Source organism: Mus caroli, chromosome X (genome assembly GCF_900094665.2).
Source record: "Mus caroli chromosome X, CAROLI_EIJ_v1.1, whole genome shotgun sequence".
Classification (NCBI taxonomy): domain Eukaryota; kingdom Metazoa; phylum Chordata; class Mammalia; order Rodentia; family Muridae; genus Mus; species Mus caroli.
Genome location: NC_034589.1, coordinates 149,045,660 through 149,061,785, shown reverse-complemented (window position 1 = coordinate 149,061,785; position 16,126 = coordinate 149,045,660). Strand labels below are relative to the sequence as shown.

General features: G+C 39.1%; 1 protein-coding gene across 1 annotated transcript in view; it reads left to right on the top strand.

Annotated features, from left to right (window-relative positions):
- Ppef1 (protein phosphatase with EF-hand domain 1) overlaps positions 1 to 16,126 on the top strand; it is a 124,738-nt gene that overhangs the window by 98,837 nt on the left and 9,775 nt on the right. Inside the window, exons 10-14 of the mRNA XM_021153415.1 lie at positions 4,026 to 4,192; positions 7,547 to 7,583; positions 8,860 to 9,009; positions 11,837 to 11,968; positions 15,033 to 15,218. Of these exons, the coding sequence (XP_021009074.1) occupies positions 4,026 to 4,192; positions 7,547 to 7,583; positions 8,860 to 9,009; positions 11,837 to 11,968; positions 15,033 to 15,218 (672 nt within the window). The remainder of the gene's footprint in view (positions 1 to 4,025; positions 4,193 to 7,546; positions 7,584 to 8,859; positions 9,010 to 11,836; positions 11,969 to 15,032; positions 15,219 to 16,126) is intronic.

Below are 16,126 nucleotides of genomic sequence, written 5' to 3'. Positions count from 1 at the left end.
AGGTCCATCCATTTGCGTAGGAATTTCATAAATTCATTCTTTTTAATAGCTGAGTAGTACTCCATTGTGTAAATGTACCACATTTTCTGTATCCATTTCTCTGTTGAGGGGCATCTGTGTGTGTGTGTGTGTGTGTGTGTGTGTGTGTGTGTGTGTGTGAATGTAGATATCTATGAAGGCCAAAAGAAGGCATTGGATTCTCTGGTTCAGGAGTTACATCTTGTTGTGAGCCACCCCATGTGGGTGCTGGTTCCTCTACAAGAGTGACAAGCTCTCTTAACTACCAAGCCATCTCTCCAGCTCTTGAAGTCTTTTAGCTGTAGAAAATTCCTTTCAGAATTATTTTAATTATTTCTTTTCTATGATCATGGAATGCCTAATATTAGCTGATTAGTTTTCTTAGTTTCATTTTGATCTTTCTCCCTCCCGCCCTGTCTTCCTTTCTCCTCCCTTCCTTCCTACCCCCATCTTTCTTCCTTTTCTTTCTTTTTTATTTTCCTTCATTCCTTTGTCCTTTTCTTTTTGTTTCTTGATGGGGCCTTGATGGGGCCTCATGTATATTTTGTGTATGTCTTAGTGTGTGTGTGTGTGTGTATCTGTGTGTTTATTCTGTTGAACCCAGATGCCCTTGAAAGCCATAGATCCCCCTGAAGCTAGAGTTGCAAGTGGTTGTCAGCCACCAGATGTGGGTGCTGCAACCAGGATTTGGATCCTCTGAAACAGAAGTACTTATTCTTTTAATTGCCTTTATTGAATACGACTTTTTCATGCAATATATTCTTATCATAGTTTCCCTTTCCTCGTCTCCTAGAGCCTCTCTAGCTCCTAACCTACCCAACTCTATGCCTTTTCTCTTTCTTTTTTAGAAAACAAACACAAAAAAGAAAAAGGAAACTAGAATAAGAAAAAAGAAAAAGCATGAGAAACACACACATACACATACACACAGAACATATACCAAAGGGGAAAAAAAGCAAACAAAAAACCCTTAAGAGCACAAAATCTGTAATCATACAAGAAGAAAAACCAATAAAGTAAAAATTTCCCTAACAAAGCAATATGAGACACACAAAAAAAAAAATCTAGAAAAATCACTGAGTTGGTTTTGTATTGGCCATCTACTGCTGGGCCTGAGACCTACACTTAAGTGTGGTTTATACTCAGTGTCTTAGTGGAGTTTCTATTGCTGGGACAAAACACCATGACCACAAATCAAGTTTGAGAGAAAAGGGATTTATTTGGCTTATACTTGTAGATGATAGACCATCATTGGAGCAAGTCTGGGCAGAAGCACAGCCAAGAAGAGGTGCTACTATCTGGCTTGCTCTCCACTGCTTGCTCAGTCTGCAGAACCCAGGATCACCAGCACAGGAATGGCACCATGGGCTGTGCCCTTCCCTAATGATCACTAATTTAGAAAATGCCTTACAATTGGATCTCATGGAAAAATTTTCTCAAGTGATGCTCCTTCCTCTTTGATGACTCTGTGTCAAATTGACACACAAAACCATCCAGTCTACCCAGTGACATTCCATTGGAGAAAATTAATTTTGCCAAGCGGGGATAGCTTCTTGATTATGGATGGGAGCTTATGTCCACTTCCCCATCTCAGTTGCTAGAATGCCATCAAGCTTGGACATGGACAGGCCCTGGCATGCTGCCATGAACTCTCTGAGTTCATGTGGGCATTTGTTCTGTTAGGTTAGAAGGTTATGTTTCCTTGTGTCCTTCATCCCCTCTGACTCTTACAATACTTCCACTTCCTCTTCTGCAGGGCTCCCTGAGCCCTAGGAGAGGGGTTTAAAGATATTCCATTTAGCAGAGTATTTCAAGGTCTCACTCTCTGCACACTGTCCAGTTGTTGGTCTTTATATTCAGTATTTTTAAACTGCTGAGCCCATCTTTCTAGCCCTTCCCATGATTTTAAAAAACTCTTTATTCTTTCTACAAACCTTCCCACATTTTTCCTAGTAAGGTCCAACATTCCATAAACCCCAACCAGTACTGCCCTCTTCTGTGAGGCAATCATCCCTTAGTCACGGGTTCCTTCTTTCCCTTCAGGCTTAGTCCTTCCATGTCCTTGTCTCAGGACTCTCTGCTGCTAATTCCTTAGCTTCTTTCAGAGCCTGCACATTTTCTTAGAGTTTGCCAGTCCTCTCAGCTATTTATTCCATGCATCTCAAGGCTGGGAAAAGAAAGAATTTAAGAGGCACAGAATTCTCCTCTCTTCTGTACAAATGTACAGAAGATGATGACTATAGCTTATATTTCTGCAACAGTTTCTACCACATAAGCCCTATTAAGAGAATGTAAAATAATGTAATCTTAAAATTAGAAGTAACATGGAGGTCATGATGTGTGAATGTCTTTATTTGTGTTTATGGTTTGCATGGAATTTATGTACATATAATGTTCAGTTCCCAAATATTGCATGGTAATTAACGAGGGTATCATTCCCATTTTGCAGATGGAGAAAAGGTTAACTTTCTCAGCAATAATAATCACATCGCTGAAGCGGGGCTGTGACGTTAATCATATGATTAGGATAGGCCACTGCTTCATTTCCCCACTTACCTTCAGAATATGTTACACTGTGGAAATGATTTTTGGAATTCCTAAGTCATGTGTTGTAACCTGTATTTTTAAAAACTTTTATACTGAAATGCATGATTTATTTTTTTTTTGATTTTTAATATTTTTATTACATATTTTCCTCAATTACATTTCCAATGCTATCCCAAAAGTCCCCCATAGCGCCCCCCACTTCCCTACCCACCCATTCCCATTCTTTTGGCCCTGGCATTCCCCTATATTGGGGCATGTAAAGTTGAAATGCATGATTTATAAAGGAGTAAGTTTTTGTTACATAGTTTGAAATTGACAGAAGAAATATTTGAAAATAGTTTAAATCATTAAATTAATTGGGATATGTGTATTCTTTCCTGAAGATAGACATTTCACACAGAAAGTATATATTTTGACATGACTTTTCTCTTTGTAAAACATTTCAGAGCATTTGACTACATCTTGCTATGAAGTAGAAATGCACTTGGCTAATAATTCCTTATTAAGTATGACACTGAGATATGTAACCATGCCATACATACTTGTTTTGTTTTAGTTTTATAATAAAGAACTGAACAAGTTAATTGCTATTTTAAAAACTAGCACTTTTCCCTGGTCTGTTCCTTTTCATACAAATACTGTTTTTATAAGTATCCTCTAACAATACATACATACATAATACATACTCAAGAGTAATACTCAAAATAGCTGATATATGATATGGCCCAGTCATCAGTAAGTCAGAATATATAGTGGGTAGATGTACCACATGTGGTTACACCTGTCCACTGGTATACCTATAGCACTGTCCTCTTGCCTGAGTTCTTACATGTCCATTATCAGAAGTGACCTGAAAAGGGATATATTTTGCAAATTGTAAAAAGGGTCAATTTTGCAAATTGAGAGAATGACATTTAGTATAGGACCTTTGAATGAAAATTCTTGGACTGGTAGGTTAGTGAATTTTTTTTTTGTTTTATTGTTGTTTTGGTTTTTTGTTGTTGTTGTTGTTGTTGTTGTTGTTGTTTTGTGTGTGGAGGTCTCCCTGTTTTCAGAGACAAGGACAGCATGGGACTATGCATTTTTTTTATAGTAACACTGTGTTTCTTTCTTACTGGATTGTTTTCATACAATATATTCTGATCATAGTTTCCCCTGCTCCCAAGAGGGTACCTACTTTTGGTAGGACAAATCCTAGCTTCTTTCAGAGAAAACTCAGGGTACGTGATGAGTGGAGTAAACAGTCCCAATCCCCTGTGAAATCTCCCTGTCCCAGGCTCATTCTGTGGTCCCAGGCCCCTTGCAGGTATGTGCCCTGGAAGAAGTTCAAGCCAGTAGGCAGATTTGTCCCTGTGGAAAAATGAATTGGCCTCTTTTCTGTTTCAGCAGGAACAAACACATAACCTTACTTTCAAAAGATATTCTTGTAATGGCATGCTTTCTTCCCTCTTCCTTTACAGAATGGCCTGCCTTCAGAGAACAATCCATATGTTTTTAATGGTGACTTTGTAGATCGAGGAAACAATTCCATGGAGATCCTAATGATCCTGCTTGTTTGTTTTCTTGTCTACCCCTCTGACCTGCACCTCAACAGAGGGAACCATGAAGACTTTATGATGAACCTGAGGTAACAGGGATTTTAGACTTCCTCTTTTATTCCCACGATGAAATTGCTGCTGCATTGAGTTCACAGTGGACAGGTGTAGGTGAAACTGTCTAGAAGGATAAGATGAATCATAAGGAAAATCTCCAAGTTCTCACCCTTCTTCATTAACCCCAGTCTTTTAGCTAAGTTTCAGCTGCTTTGAAGCTCTCCTCTGACTTCCAGTCCTGTGTTTCCTCCTCCTCTTTATTTTGTTCTTTTTTATCCCGTCATGCCTACCCTTTGCAGTCCAAATTGCATGCTGGGTAGGCATGTTAGGTCAGGTTTGTAGGCATGGTTTGAAGCAGACTTAGACAGGAGTTTCTGTTGCTTCTCTTGGCTTGCTACAAATCTGTCTCAGAAGCTGGCACATTTTACATTGGTATGAGTATTTTCTGCATCCTGGTAATTGCTTCTAGCCTAGTTGTTCATACACATTTTTGAGAACAGCTGTAGCATAGTATTTGAACTATGTGACTCACTAGAGAGTTGAGGGATAATGACTGATTAAATGGTTTAAGAATTCTGTCTGAAAGGCACAGTAGGTAAGAAATGTTCCCTTCTTTTTCTTTTCTTTTTATGGAAAAAGAGAATTCAGTTTGTTCTAGAAAATAGAGGTTATGTAATGTCTCATGCGTTGGGTCCTAAGCTTTTGGGTGCTGTGATAAAAGCTTAGCAGATCACTTTTGTCTTCTGAGCAGTCTTAACACCTGACTCAAGTACAGAGTTTCAGTTCTAATTCTCCAGGTGTAAAAGCAAAATGCAAAACAAAACAAAACAAAAAACAAAACCTATGAAGAACAAGAATCTACAAGTATTATTAGAAACCTATTCCTGAGTGCTCTAAGAGGAAGGTTGAGCAAGTGATGGAGAGCAAGCCAGTAAACAGTGATTTTCCATATCCTGCATCCAGGTTTCGAGTTCCCATCATAATGCACCGTGATTGGGGCATGGAAGCTGAAAAACAAACCTCTCCAAGTTGCCTTTGGTCATGGTGTTTTAGCACAGCAAGAGAGAGCCAACCAAGACAGTGCTTGGTAGGGTTGGAGATTTAAAAGTGGTTGAGTGTTGTGAAGGAATATGGGCATGTATCTAAGGATAAGAATATCATTGAAGGAAGAGGGGCAAGTGTGGATACAAGGAGGTCAATTAGGAAAGAGCTCAAGAAATGGTAGCTAGCTTCCCATTTAGACTAGCATGATGGGCAATAGAGAAGGCGAAAATAAATTTAAGAAGACTTTGGGTGATAACAGTTTAGGGCTTAGTAACTTGATAAGGAGGCCTTGAAAGAGGGATTAGGGGTGGGGCAGGCTTGAGTTTAAAGGCATAACAGCATCATTCTGAAAGGGAATGGATGTAGTCTGGGGTAGGTCTATTTGATGTATTATTGAGGTATCAGACCAGAGATAGATATGAAGTGTAACCTGAAGTGTCACCCTATAGTATTGACACTAGACAGTAATTGAACCCCTGGCTGATTAGGGGTGAGAGTACTAAGGAAGAACGTGAAGTCAAAGGATGGCCTAGGGCAGAACCTGGAAGAATTCTAATAATGATGCTTATATGGAAGAAGAAAATTTGTGAGGTTATAGAATACTGTGAAAGTTTACTGTCACAAAATAGATGGGAGGAGGTTTTCTAAAAGTATGCTTCAGCCAATTAGATTTAGTGTTTCAGAGAAGTCCAGAAAGGTAAGGATACTGTTTTCTATTGTTGTGAAGAGACAGCAAGACCAAGACAACTTACAAAGGAAGACATTTAATTAGGAGCTTGTTTACAGTTTCAGACAGTGAGTCCATGACCATCATGTTGGGAAGTATGGTGACAAGTCAGCCGCTGTGGTTCTGGAACTTTTAGCTTATCCACAAGTGGCAGGCAGGCAGGCAGGCAGGCAGGCAGGCAGACAGACAGACAGGCAGGCAGGCAGGCAGGGAGGGAGGGAGGGAGGGAGGGAAGGAGGGAGACAGACAGACAGACAGAGACAGGAGGACAGACACAGAGAGAGACAGAGACACACAGAAAGAAATAGAGACAGAGACAGACAGAAACAGAGACACACAGAGAGAAAGAGGCAGAGAGAGACAGAGACAGAGAGTTAGACAGAGGCAGAGACAGACAGAATGGCTTTGGCTTTTGAAGCCTCAGAACCAATCCCCACTGGCATACCTTCTCCAACCAGGCTACAGTTCCTAATCCTTCCTAAACAGTGTATGAGCTGAGAAGCAAACATTCAAATATATGAGTCTATGGAGTCCATTCTTATTCAGACCACCATAGATGGCAAGCTGTATATTAGCCTAACACTGTGACACCTTTGGTGAGTATAATGTCATACTGGAAAAACGTGACATGATGTGGTTTGGGTGGCAATAGGGGAGTGTGCCTTGTTCCTACCTTACCTGTTGGAGACAAAGAGTACATGTGGTGGTGCATGCCTTTAATCCCAGCACTCAGGAGGCAGGGGCAAGCAGACTCAAGGACTGCCTGCTTGACATATCGAGTGCCAGTCCAGGCAGGCCTACATGAAAAGGGTATTCAATATTATCCTAAAACAAGAAAACGTAATTGAAAAATCTCCCTTAGGTTTTTGTTATCCAGGCATTAAAAGTCCTGATACTTCCCGTTAAGCTCTTTAATAGTGTTCATTGAATCACATTCCATGTCAGAGAAGGCATGAAGGCCCAGCTTATCTTACATGCTTTGCTTTCTCTTTTTCCACTCTTTCCCTTTGTCCTGCTCATTCTTTTTGAGTGATTGGATGTCTAAGCAATGCTATCTACATGAAGAGTCTTCTCCATACAGCTTCTAACTGCTATGACATATGTCTCAAAATACTTGTAGCCTTTTCATAGCCCCTAGTGCGCATTTCTTAGGTTGCATTACAGTTTCACAAGTATCTATTTTCTTTTTTCTTTCTTTTTTTTTTTTTTGTTTTTTGTTTTGTTTGTTTGTTTGTTTTGGTTTGGTTTGGTTTTTGGTTTTTCAAGACAGGGTTTCTTTGTATATCCCTGGCTGTCCTGGAATTCACTCTGTAGACCAGCTGGCCTTGAACTCGGAAATCTGCCTGCCTCTGCCTCCCAAGTGCTGGGATTAAAGGTGTGTGCCACCACTGCCCAGCCAAGTCAGCCAAGTATCTATTTTCTTGCCCTACCTATGCTCTAGGCTTCTTGAGAGTCGAGATGGTGCCGTTACTTTTGTTCTTTCTCCCAATGCTCTGGAAAGACTGCTAAGTATTTCAACTGAAGTTTATGCTTTCTTGAGTTCCTACTATTTGGTAGTAGTGAGACATCAGTGGTTTTCCTTTTTGCAATAATTAATGGTTTAAAATCTACTTCTCAGGTATGGCTTCACAAAAGAAATTTTACAAAAATACAAGGTAAGACTCATGGTAGTTTTGCTATGAAAAATAGAGCCAATGAAGACAGATTGTTGCTTTAGGAAGGGTGATGGGCTAGCTAGCTAGAATTTGTGCCAATAAAATAATAAGCACAGCAGGAACCCCCACCATAACAGAATCTTAGATCTTCCTTTTCACTATGGCTGTTAGATCAGTTTCAGCATAGATATGAACATATTGCATTGCTTTAAAGGTACATACCCAGGGTTTTGTACACAGGTATAGTGCAACAGACAGACAGAGAAATATCCAGTATGAAAGGGGAAGTTTTATTCAACTACCTACATGCAGGAGACATCGTTTGTCACATTAGGAACAGCATACAGGGAATTATCAGAGTCAGACAGAGAGAGGCAGATGGAGCCAAAAGAAAATACTGACAAGAACACTCAATAGGTTTTCACAGGAAAGAAAGTTCAAAACCCCTTAGTGAATTGAAAGATGAGTAGTTGATTTTGTTGGTCTTCCTATGGGGTTGCAAACCCCTTCAGCTCCTTCAGTCCTTCCCCTGACTCCTCCATTGGGACCCCCTTGCTCAGTTCAATGGTTGGCTGCGAACATCCACCTCTGTATATGTAAATAAAGAAAATATCCAATAACAGAAAAAAAAAGAAAGTTTAGTAGTTAGAACAATGGCAGCCAGCCATGCAGCATAAGGGTTATCACTAATTGTCTTTTGTCTAGCTCTGGGTTGATTAGCACAACAGGATTGTGGCCCTGAGTTAGAGGTCAAGAAAAGAAATCCTTGGGGGGTTGGGGGATAGGCTAGAGAGATGGTTCAGTGGTTAGGGCACTCACTGCTCTTCCAGAGGACCTGGGTTCAAATCCCAACACACACACATGGTGGCTCCCAACTGTCTGTAACTCCAAGCTATGGCAATCTCACATAGACCTACATGAATACAAAGCATCAGTGCACACAAAAATAAAGTTAAATACATTTAACTTTTAAAAAGAAAATTCCTTGGAAGTGTGGAATCTAAAATAGTTGGTTTGCATATGAAAGCAGTCATTTAAGATCACTAGAAATTAGCCATGATAGGGATAGTCTCCCCCATGAATGAGGCCCCAGGATAGCAAAGAATCAAAAATACAGAATTAAAAAAAAAAACCAACAAAACAGGCTAAATACTTGCTAGTGGGTTGATGGCTTTCTTCAGTTGGCATGAAAACTTTCTTTTTATCTCTATATCGAGACTATTTACTTAACTGGACAAACCAGAAAATTAAAACTTACTAAAGCTCTTACTTACAGCTACATGGGAGAAAAATCTTACAAGTCTTGGAAGAAGTCTATACCTGGCTCCCAATCGGTACAATTATTGACAACGAAATCCTGGTCATACATGGTGGGATATCAGAATCCACAGACTTGAATACACTCCACCAGTTACAAAGAAATAAAGTAAGAAGTAATATGTGCCCTAGTCTTGTCTCAGAGATTTATAATGGAATATGCTTCTTTTCTTGTCATTTTAAAGAGATGTGTGCTTTGGAGGTTGTTGTAGCTGAGAGGGTTAGTAAATGTCTCGAGAAAAGCTATGACTGATGATGGCAACTAGGTGGTTTTTCTATATACAGTACATTTTTAAAAAGAAGAAGAAGAAGCCATGTTGCAAATGGAAAAATGGGGATGAGATACTTTCTAAAAGTGAGGTTTTTAGAAGAAAGGTTTAAATGAATTAATTCACTTGCATTGTAGTATAAGAAACACCATATAGCACTGTTGTCTTTTGTAAAGCTGCTTACCACTGGATGCATCCCTACTGTGCTACTGTTACTGCTATGACCACCACCCAGTCACAGAACTTCCTTCCTTGAAACCATGCCCACAAAACAGTAACTCCTCCCACTTCTACTTCTCATGACAAACATTCTACATAGGAACTCTAGCTAACTCATATAAGTAGAATCACATAGAAATGTGTTTCTAAATTGTTAAATATCTCTACTTCAACTGAGCAGAGTAACTATCTTCAGGTTACTTTAACTCTAAACAACTATATTAAATACAAGGCAGTCAGGACAAGAACCTGTATAGACCTTCTCAGGGAACTGGCTCTATTCCACACCTACTAAAGGGTTCTTTGAATGTACACAACTAGAGCCATCTTCCTCCTTTACCAGAGCTAAACTAAAGTCCCAAGTCTAGAAGTAAATGGGGTTCCCGATGAGCATGAGGTCCAGTAGCAGCTATAGGACAGAAGATGGTGTATGGTCCAGGTGGGATGCTTGAACTACTGTCTTTAAAGACCAGTAGTCAATATCCAATCCACCTGGGAAGCTAGTATTTGATCTAAGAGAGACAGAAATGTGATCTCAGTTGCACTTGAGTTTTGGGAGCCTCTATACATGAGAATGGCAATATCATCTTCTCATTAACCTTTCACTTTTACCTTACTAGGCTCCATCAGGTTCCCTTTCTGCACTCCCAAGCCCTTTATACATATCTTTCATAAGTTACCAAATTTAGGTAAAGAATTCTGATGCTATTTTCATACGACATTCTTGTGCTTCTCCAATCCCTGGCAAAACCCCAATACCTGGGATGGAATAAGCAATTTTTACTTGTTCAGTACTTCTTTGGAAATTTAAAACCAAAGCATGGCAAAATAAAAGTGGATAGGAACTTTCTTAGATCCCTCTCCCTAGTCTATGGTGATACCCAGAGAGGGGCAGTATCTACAGTGAGCAGGGCCCCAAGATGTCAAAGTGTCAAAAATACAAAATAAAAAGCTCTAGGTGAAACTCACCTGATGGTAACCACCATTCTAGATTCCTTAAAGGCATTTTGTAAGGTAAGCCGAGTAGAGGTCAATACTGAGAATAAAGATTCTGTAAGACAGAGGCTCTGGTTTGATAGTCTTCAAATTCCCAATCAGGAGTATAGAGAAGGATGGTTAATAGGACTCCCAAGAAAAAGTGGTGGTGTGGTGCCTTATCAGGGTGTAGGGAAAGTATCCCAATGGTAAATAGCCTTGAAATCTGCAGAGCTACATGTTCCTAAGGGACCATGGGGCCATGCCTAATGAGCTAATCAGAAATGAATTATGTGGACTTAAGCCTAGAAGATCCTCCCAGAATATTCTGCTCTGCCTAAGACCTAAGATCATTTGCTTGCAGAAGACTAAGTTAGGCTATGCACTAGTGATTAATAGCTGAGATTTGAGTTTTTAATCAACTTTATGCAGATACTTTAGAATAAGATTTAGTTTTAATTTTGAAAAATAAAAACATAATTTCATATCATAGTTTATTGGACAAACTAAGAACCTGCCATAGAAAGTTATCCATTACTGAACTCTGGTGACCAGTATAATAGAAGCATTATTTTTGAAGTTTTTTTTGTTTTTTTGTTTTTGTTTGTTTTTGTTTTGTGGGTCAGTGAAATGGCTCCATGGGTAAAGGCTCTTGTTCCCAAACCTGATAACCTGAGCCCAATCCGAGGAAACTATATGGTGGAAGAAGAGAATATGTCCTCTGACTTCCACATATGTGCTGTGGAGTGTGGTGTGCATGTGACACAAATACACACATACACGTAAAAACATTTTAATTGCTTTCTGTAAAGATATAAGGCTTAAAGGAGACAAGACCAAAATCCCAATCTCAGATTATATAAAGTGGGTTTATCATGTTATATTTTTTAAAAGGTTTCTTTTTCAAAGAAATGGGTTTGCTACTAGGATTAGACAACATGATGAACTGCTAACAGGTCTAGCTAAGAACTACACTGAACTAAGTTTGAAGGGCTTCTAAGCTTTCAAGTTGTTTCCCCTGTGAGAGATTTCATAGACACGATGTGTTTTTTTTTTCTCTCATTTATCTTGGAAAACACAACAAAATCAAATGCATACCCCCTCTGACTCCCCAAAGCCCCGGGTATAGAAAACGGCTCAGAAGGGGATGAGTTTCTCCTCTCTTTAGCATCTTCTATCTCCTTTGACAATGCCTTACAACATGTCTAGCACCTTACCCACATGCCTCTGAGGTCCCTCACAATTGCTGATATGAAGCTTTTACTGTAAGGTTGTAAGTATCTTTAGTTGCAAACTGCACAAAAATATTGGAATGGGCCCATCTTACAGACACACTAGTAAATTAGCAATGCTCATGAGGTGGGAGACTATTCGCAGGCTTTTTCAGAGTTGAGGCACATTATGGACAGATTCCTAACTGGAACTGACATGCGTTCATGCAATATTTAACTAAAGCATTGTATTTTTTTGCAGATGAAATCTGTGTTGATGCCGCCAGTGTTGATAAATCAAGAGACTGGCGTAAAGAAAAATAAATCAGGTTCAAATTATGTTGAACCAGACAAGACTCCTTCTGAAGACTTGACAAAGCAGGAATGGGAACAAGTAGGTAACCAAAACATTCACCAGAGAGGTGACATCATTTCGTCGACAGTAATGATGTTATCCCTATAAAATATATGTTAAACGTGACTTCACCTTTGTAATTGTAATATATTGTCTTCTCTAAATCTATCTCTATAGTTTGTACATAATCAAATATATAATTTCTAGACTGTAAAAAGAAATCTAGAATTCAAGTTATGGATTCTGAGACACTCGTTTCTTAAAGCTGTTTTCCCTTGTGATATCTAAGACTCAAATAAGTAAAGTGACTTACCCAAGGGAACATAGGTAACTACTTAACAAAGTAGCCCTTTGGCTGGTAGTTATTCTGCTTCTATGAAGTTCCAGCAAGAGGTATTTTTAAATGATTTAAGGAAAAAAATTAAGATTATAATATAATAAGATCATTTTCTCTTTCCTTTTCCTCCCTCAAACTCCTCCCATGGACCCTTTGTTCTCATCTAAATTCATGGCCTCTTTTCCTTTAATTTAGTATTTCTCAAACTTCCTACTGCTGCGACCCTTTAATACAGTTCCTTATGTTGTGGTGACCCCCAACTATAAAATTTTTTTTTGTTACTTCATAACTGTAATTTTGCTACTGATGTGAATTATAATGTAAATATATGTTTTCTGATGGTCTTAAACAACCTCTTTAAAAGGGTCATTTGACCCCCCCAAAGGGGTTGTGCCCCATAGGTTGAGAATCTTTGTTATTATATCTATATTCTATCTATCTATCTATCTATCTATCTATCTATCTATCTATCTATCTATCTATCTATCTATCTATCTATCACCTACCTAAATATTGTATAGATCTTGCTCAGTCTATATAATGTTACTTGTGTTTTTTTATAGTGCTAGAGATTAAGTACAAGCTTTGTGTAGGCCAGGCAAACACTCTAACATTATCTTTAGTCTTGTGAAATAGGGACTTGCTTCATAGACCAGGTTAGCATGGAATTTGTAATCCTTCTGTCTCTGCCTCCCTAGAGCAGGTGTGTCCTTGCTCACCTCATATGTACATTTAATTTATGTCTATTTTGACTATTGTATATGGTAAAAAGGAAGGAAGAAAAAGGTGCTATGAGAGTTTACTTCTCTATACTTTATCATGAATTGTTCTTTCATTGTTATATATATGTATGTGTGTGTATGTATATATATACATATATATGTATAATATTTTCTTATATATTACTACATAGGGTTATATACATAAAATAATGTATGCTGTTCTCCAAGGGTAAGTTAGGACGCTTTCCAGAGGACATTTTGCCTATAAATTACTGTGCTCCATGTAGGAATTGAAAGCTTAATCCTTTCCTAATGAAATATAATCCCTTATGTTCCATGTTTCCTCTTTTATTATGCTACAATTCGAGTCACACACCCCAAATGTGAATTCATTGTATACAAGCCAGATAGAACTCAGTTTAAATAAAAGTGTCATTTTTGCCATCAACATCAGAACTTAAAGGTGCTGCATTAAATTTATATGTAGGGTATAACATTGGAATTCAGTGAGAAGAAAGGATGCTCTTGAGGTGATTATTCTTAGGGAGATTTTAATTCTCCCCTCAACTAGTTGACAAAAACTATCTGGTCTGAGCCTGCTCTTGAGTATCTTTAGTGTAGAACAGGTACTGACCATTCCAGAATGGTTCTTCTACTTCTGGTCCTCATTCTGCCATTCTGTCTTTTCTCTCATTTATCTCCAGGTGTCCCTTTATATCAAGTTGTAAATGGGTGCCCAGTCTTTAGTGGAGCAGCCATATCTGATCCTCTCCTTAAGACCTGATTGGGACCTCCTAGAATAACTAAAGATTTTCAATTGAAGGGCCTTGAAAAGATGGCTCAGTCCGTAAAGTGCTTGGTGTGCAAACATGAGGTCCCTGAGTTTGGATCCACAGCACCTGAAATAAAAGTTGTGTGTGGCAGCACATACCTGTAATCCCAGCACTGGGGAGGAATAGACAGCTGGATCTCTGGGACTTACTGGCTAGTCCATCCAACTAAATTGTTGAGCTATGGGATCAATGAGAGAGAGTAGTTGAGGAAAACATCCAGTGTAGACCTCTGGCTTCTACATTTCTACATCTCTACATACAAAATATCAATTACGTGTTTCTTCTCCAAAGAATCCTATAGATGTGGACAGGTTGGAGATGTAGTTAGAAGAAGCACATTTGCCTAGCCTACACGAGGCTCTGATTCAATTCTTTGCACACATAGCAACAGCAGAAATAACTATGGAAAACAGTTAACAGACTTTTAGAATCATTGTCTATTGGAACCATGAATTCTTTGCAGGATAGTTGACCCAAACACCTGATTGAGGGATTTTCAAAGTAGGACCCAGGCAGCTTTCTCAAGGTTGTCACTGTCTTCAGTGATAAAGACATGACTTTTTCCACTCTTTTTTAAGCCCTTGTAGTAGTAATTCAAACATTCAATGTAGATCAGTGACCACAGCCTCTGATTTTCTGTGAAAATATTCTTTAAATTTGGGTCTTCAGCCCTGGGTGTTGTGTGACCTGCACTTGCTTCTTCCAGCCACCAAAGGAAATATTACACTGAATTAAAATCACTGTGGGTTTAGAACATGTGGAAGCCAGTCAGTGAGTAAATGTACTGCTGAATTGGAGAGCATCCTTATAGAGGCAAAAAAATAAAAAAAACCAACCAAACAAACAAACAAACAACAAAAAAAAAACCGGTTTTATAGAATGTTCTTGAAAAACCATGAACCACTGTGCCCAGTTAAATTCAGGAGAGAAAGTAGTTCCTTGAAATGAACGTACATTAGGCATTCTTAACATGTTCGATGGGGCACCAACCTGGGCCAATGAGAGGGAGATCTATCTAATCTCCTTGAATATATTAAGTGCACTTAATATCTTTGTTGGAAGGAACTGTTTTCTCTTCTGAATTTAGGTGGGCAGGGTGGTTCGTATCTGTAATTCTAGGTACCTTTAATATTTCTGTCAAGTAAATTGGAGTATAAAAATGATAGACTGTTACTTATAAGTAGAAACCTAATTTATTTTATTGTTCCAAGATAGTTGACATTCTGTGGAGTGACCCCAGAGGCAAAAAAGGCTGTTATCCAAACACAAGCCGAGGAGGGGGCTGCTATTTTGGACCAGATGTTACCTCTAAGGTTCTTAGTAAAAACCAGTTGAAGATGCTCATTAGGTCTCATGAGTGTAAACCCGACGGGTATGAAGTCTCTCATGATGGAAAGGTGAGCTAATGTCATGGATGAAATTCTTGCAGACATCCTTGCCACAGCCTGATCTTTGCTGCCCAGTGTTGTCCTACCTAAAATCCCATGAGATGTCTCCTTACTATCAAACAGAAAATGGACTAATGGTGCTTCCCATTGCCATAACCAAGTGAGAAGAAGCAACTTAAGGAAATAAGGATATATTTTGATGCACAGTTTGAGAGTTTGCATCATGATGGAGAAGGCATGGTAGTTGGCCGCTTGATCACATCTTAGATGACCAGGAAGGAGGGAGAGATGCTGATGCTTGGCTGACATTCTCCCTTTTCCTTTTTGGTTCTATCCAGGACCCCAACCTAAGAGATTGTGCCATCCACATTCAGGGAAGGTCTTCCCTCCCTCAGTTAATCCTGTCTGGAGATGTCCTCACAGACTTACCAAGAACTATGCTCTGCTCAGTAATCCAATCAAATTGACTATTAAAATTCACCATCCCAGGGTACTTCTTTCTAACTTAATACCCAAATGCATTACTTTTAAACTATGACAATGACACTGAGCACACACACACACACACAGATACATACACATGCGTGCACACATGCACATATGTGTGCACAGTTCATCTTTTACTGCCGCAGACCCTCTGGGTCCCTGTGTCTGAGTGGAACGGGGTCTCTCGACGCGGGTGGGCAAAGCGTGGATGAATGACAGACAGACACACACAGGAGAGTTCGTGTGGAATCTGAGTGTAATTTTACAACTCGAGCATCAGACTTTTTATACAGAAGACAATAAAGAAGTTGGGTGACATANCCACAAGGTACAAATGAGGTAACCGGATGCTTAATGATTCTTACACAGAACAGAGGAATGAAAACGCAAAGATCGGAAGGAACTGGGCAATAAAATAACTGAGACAAAGT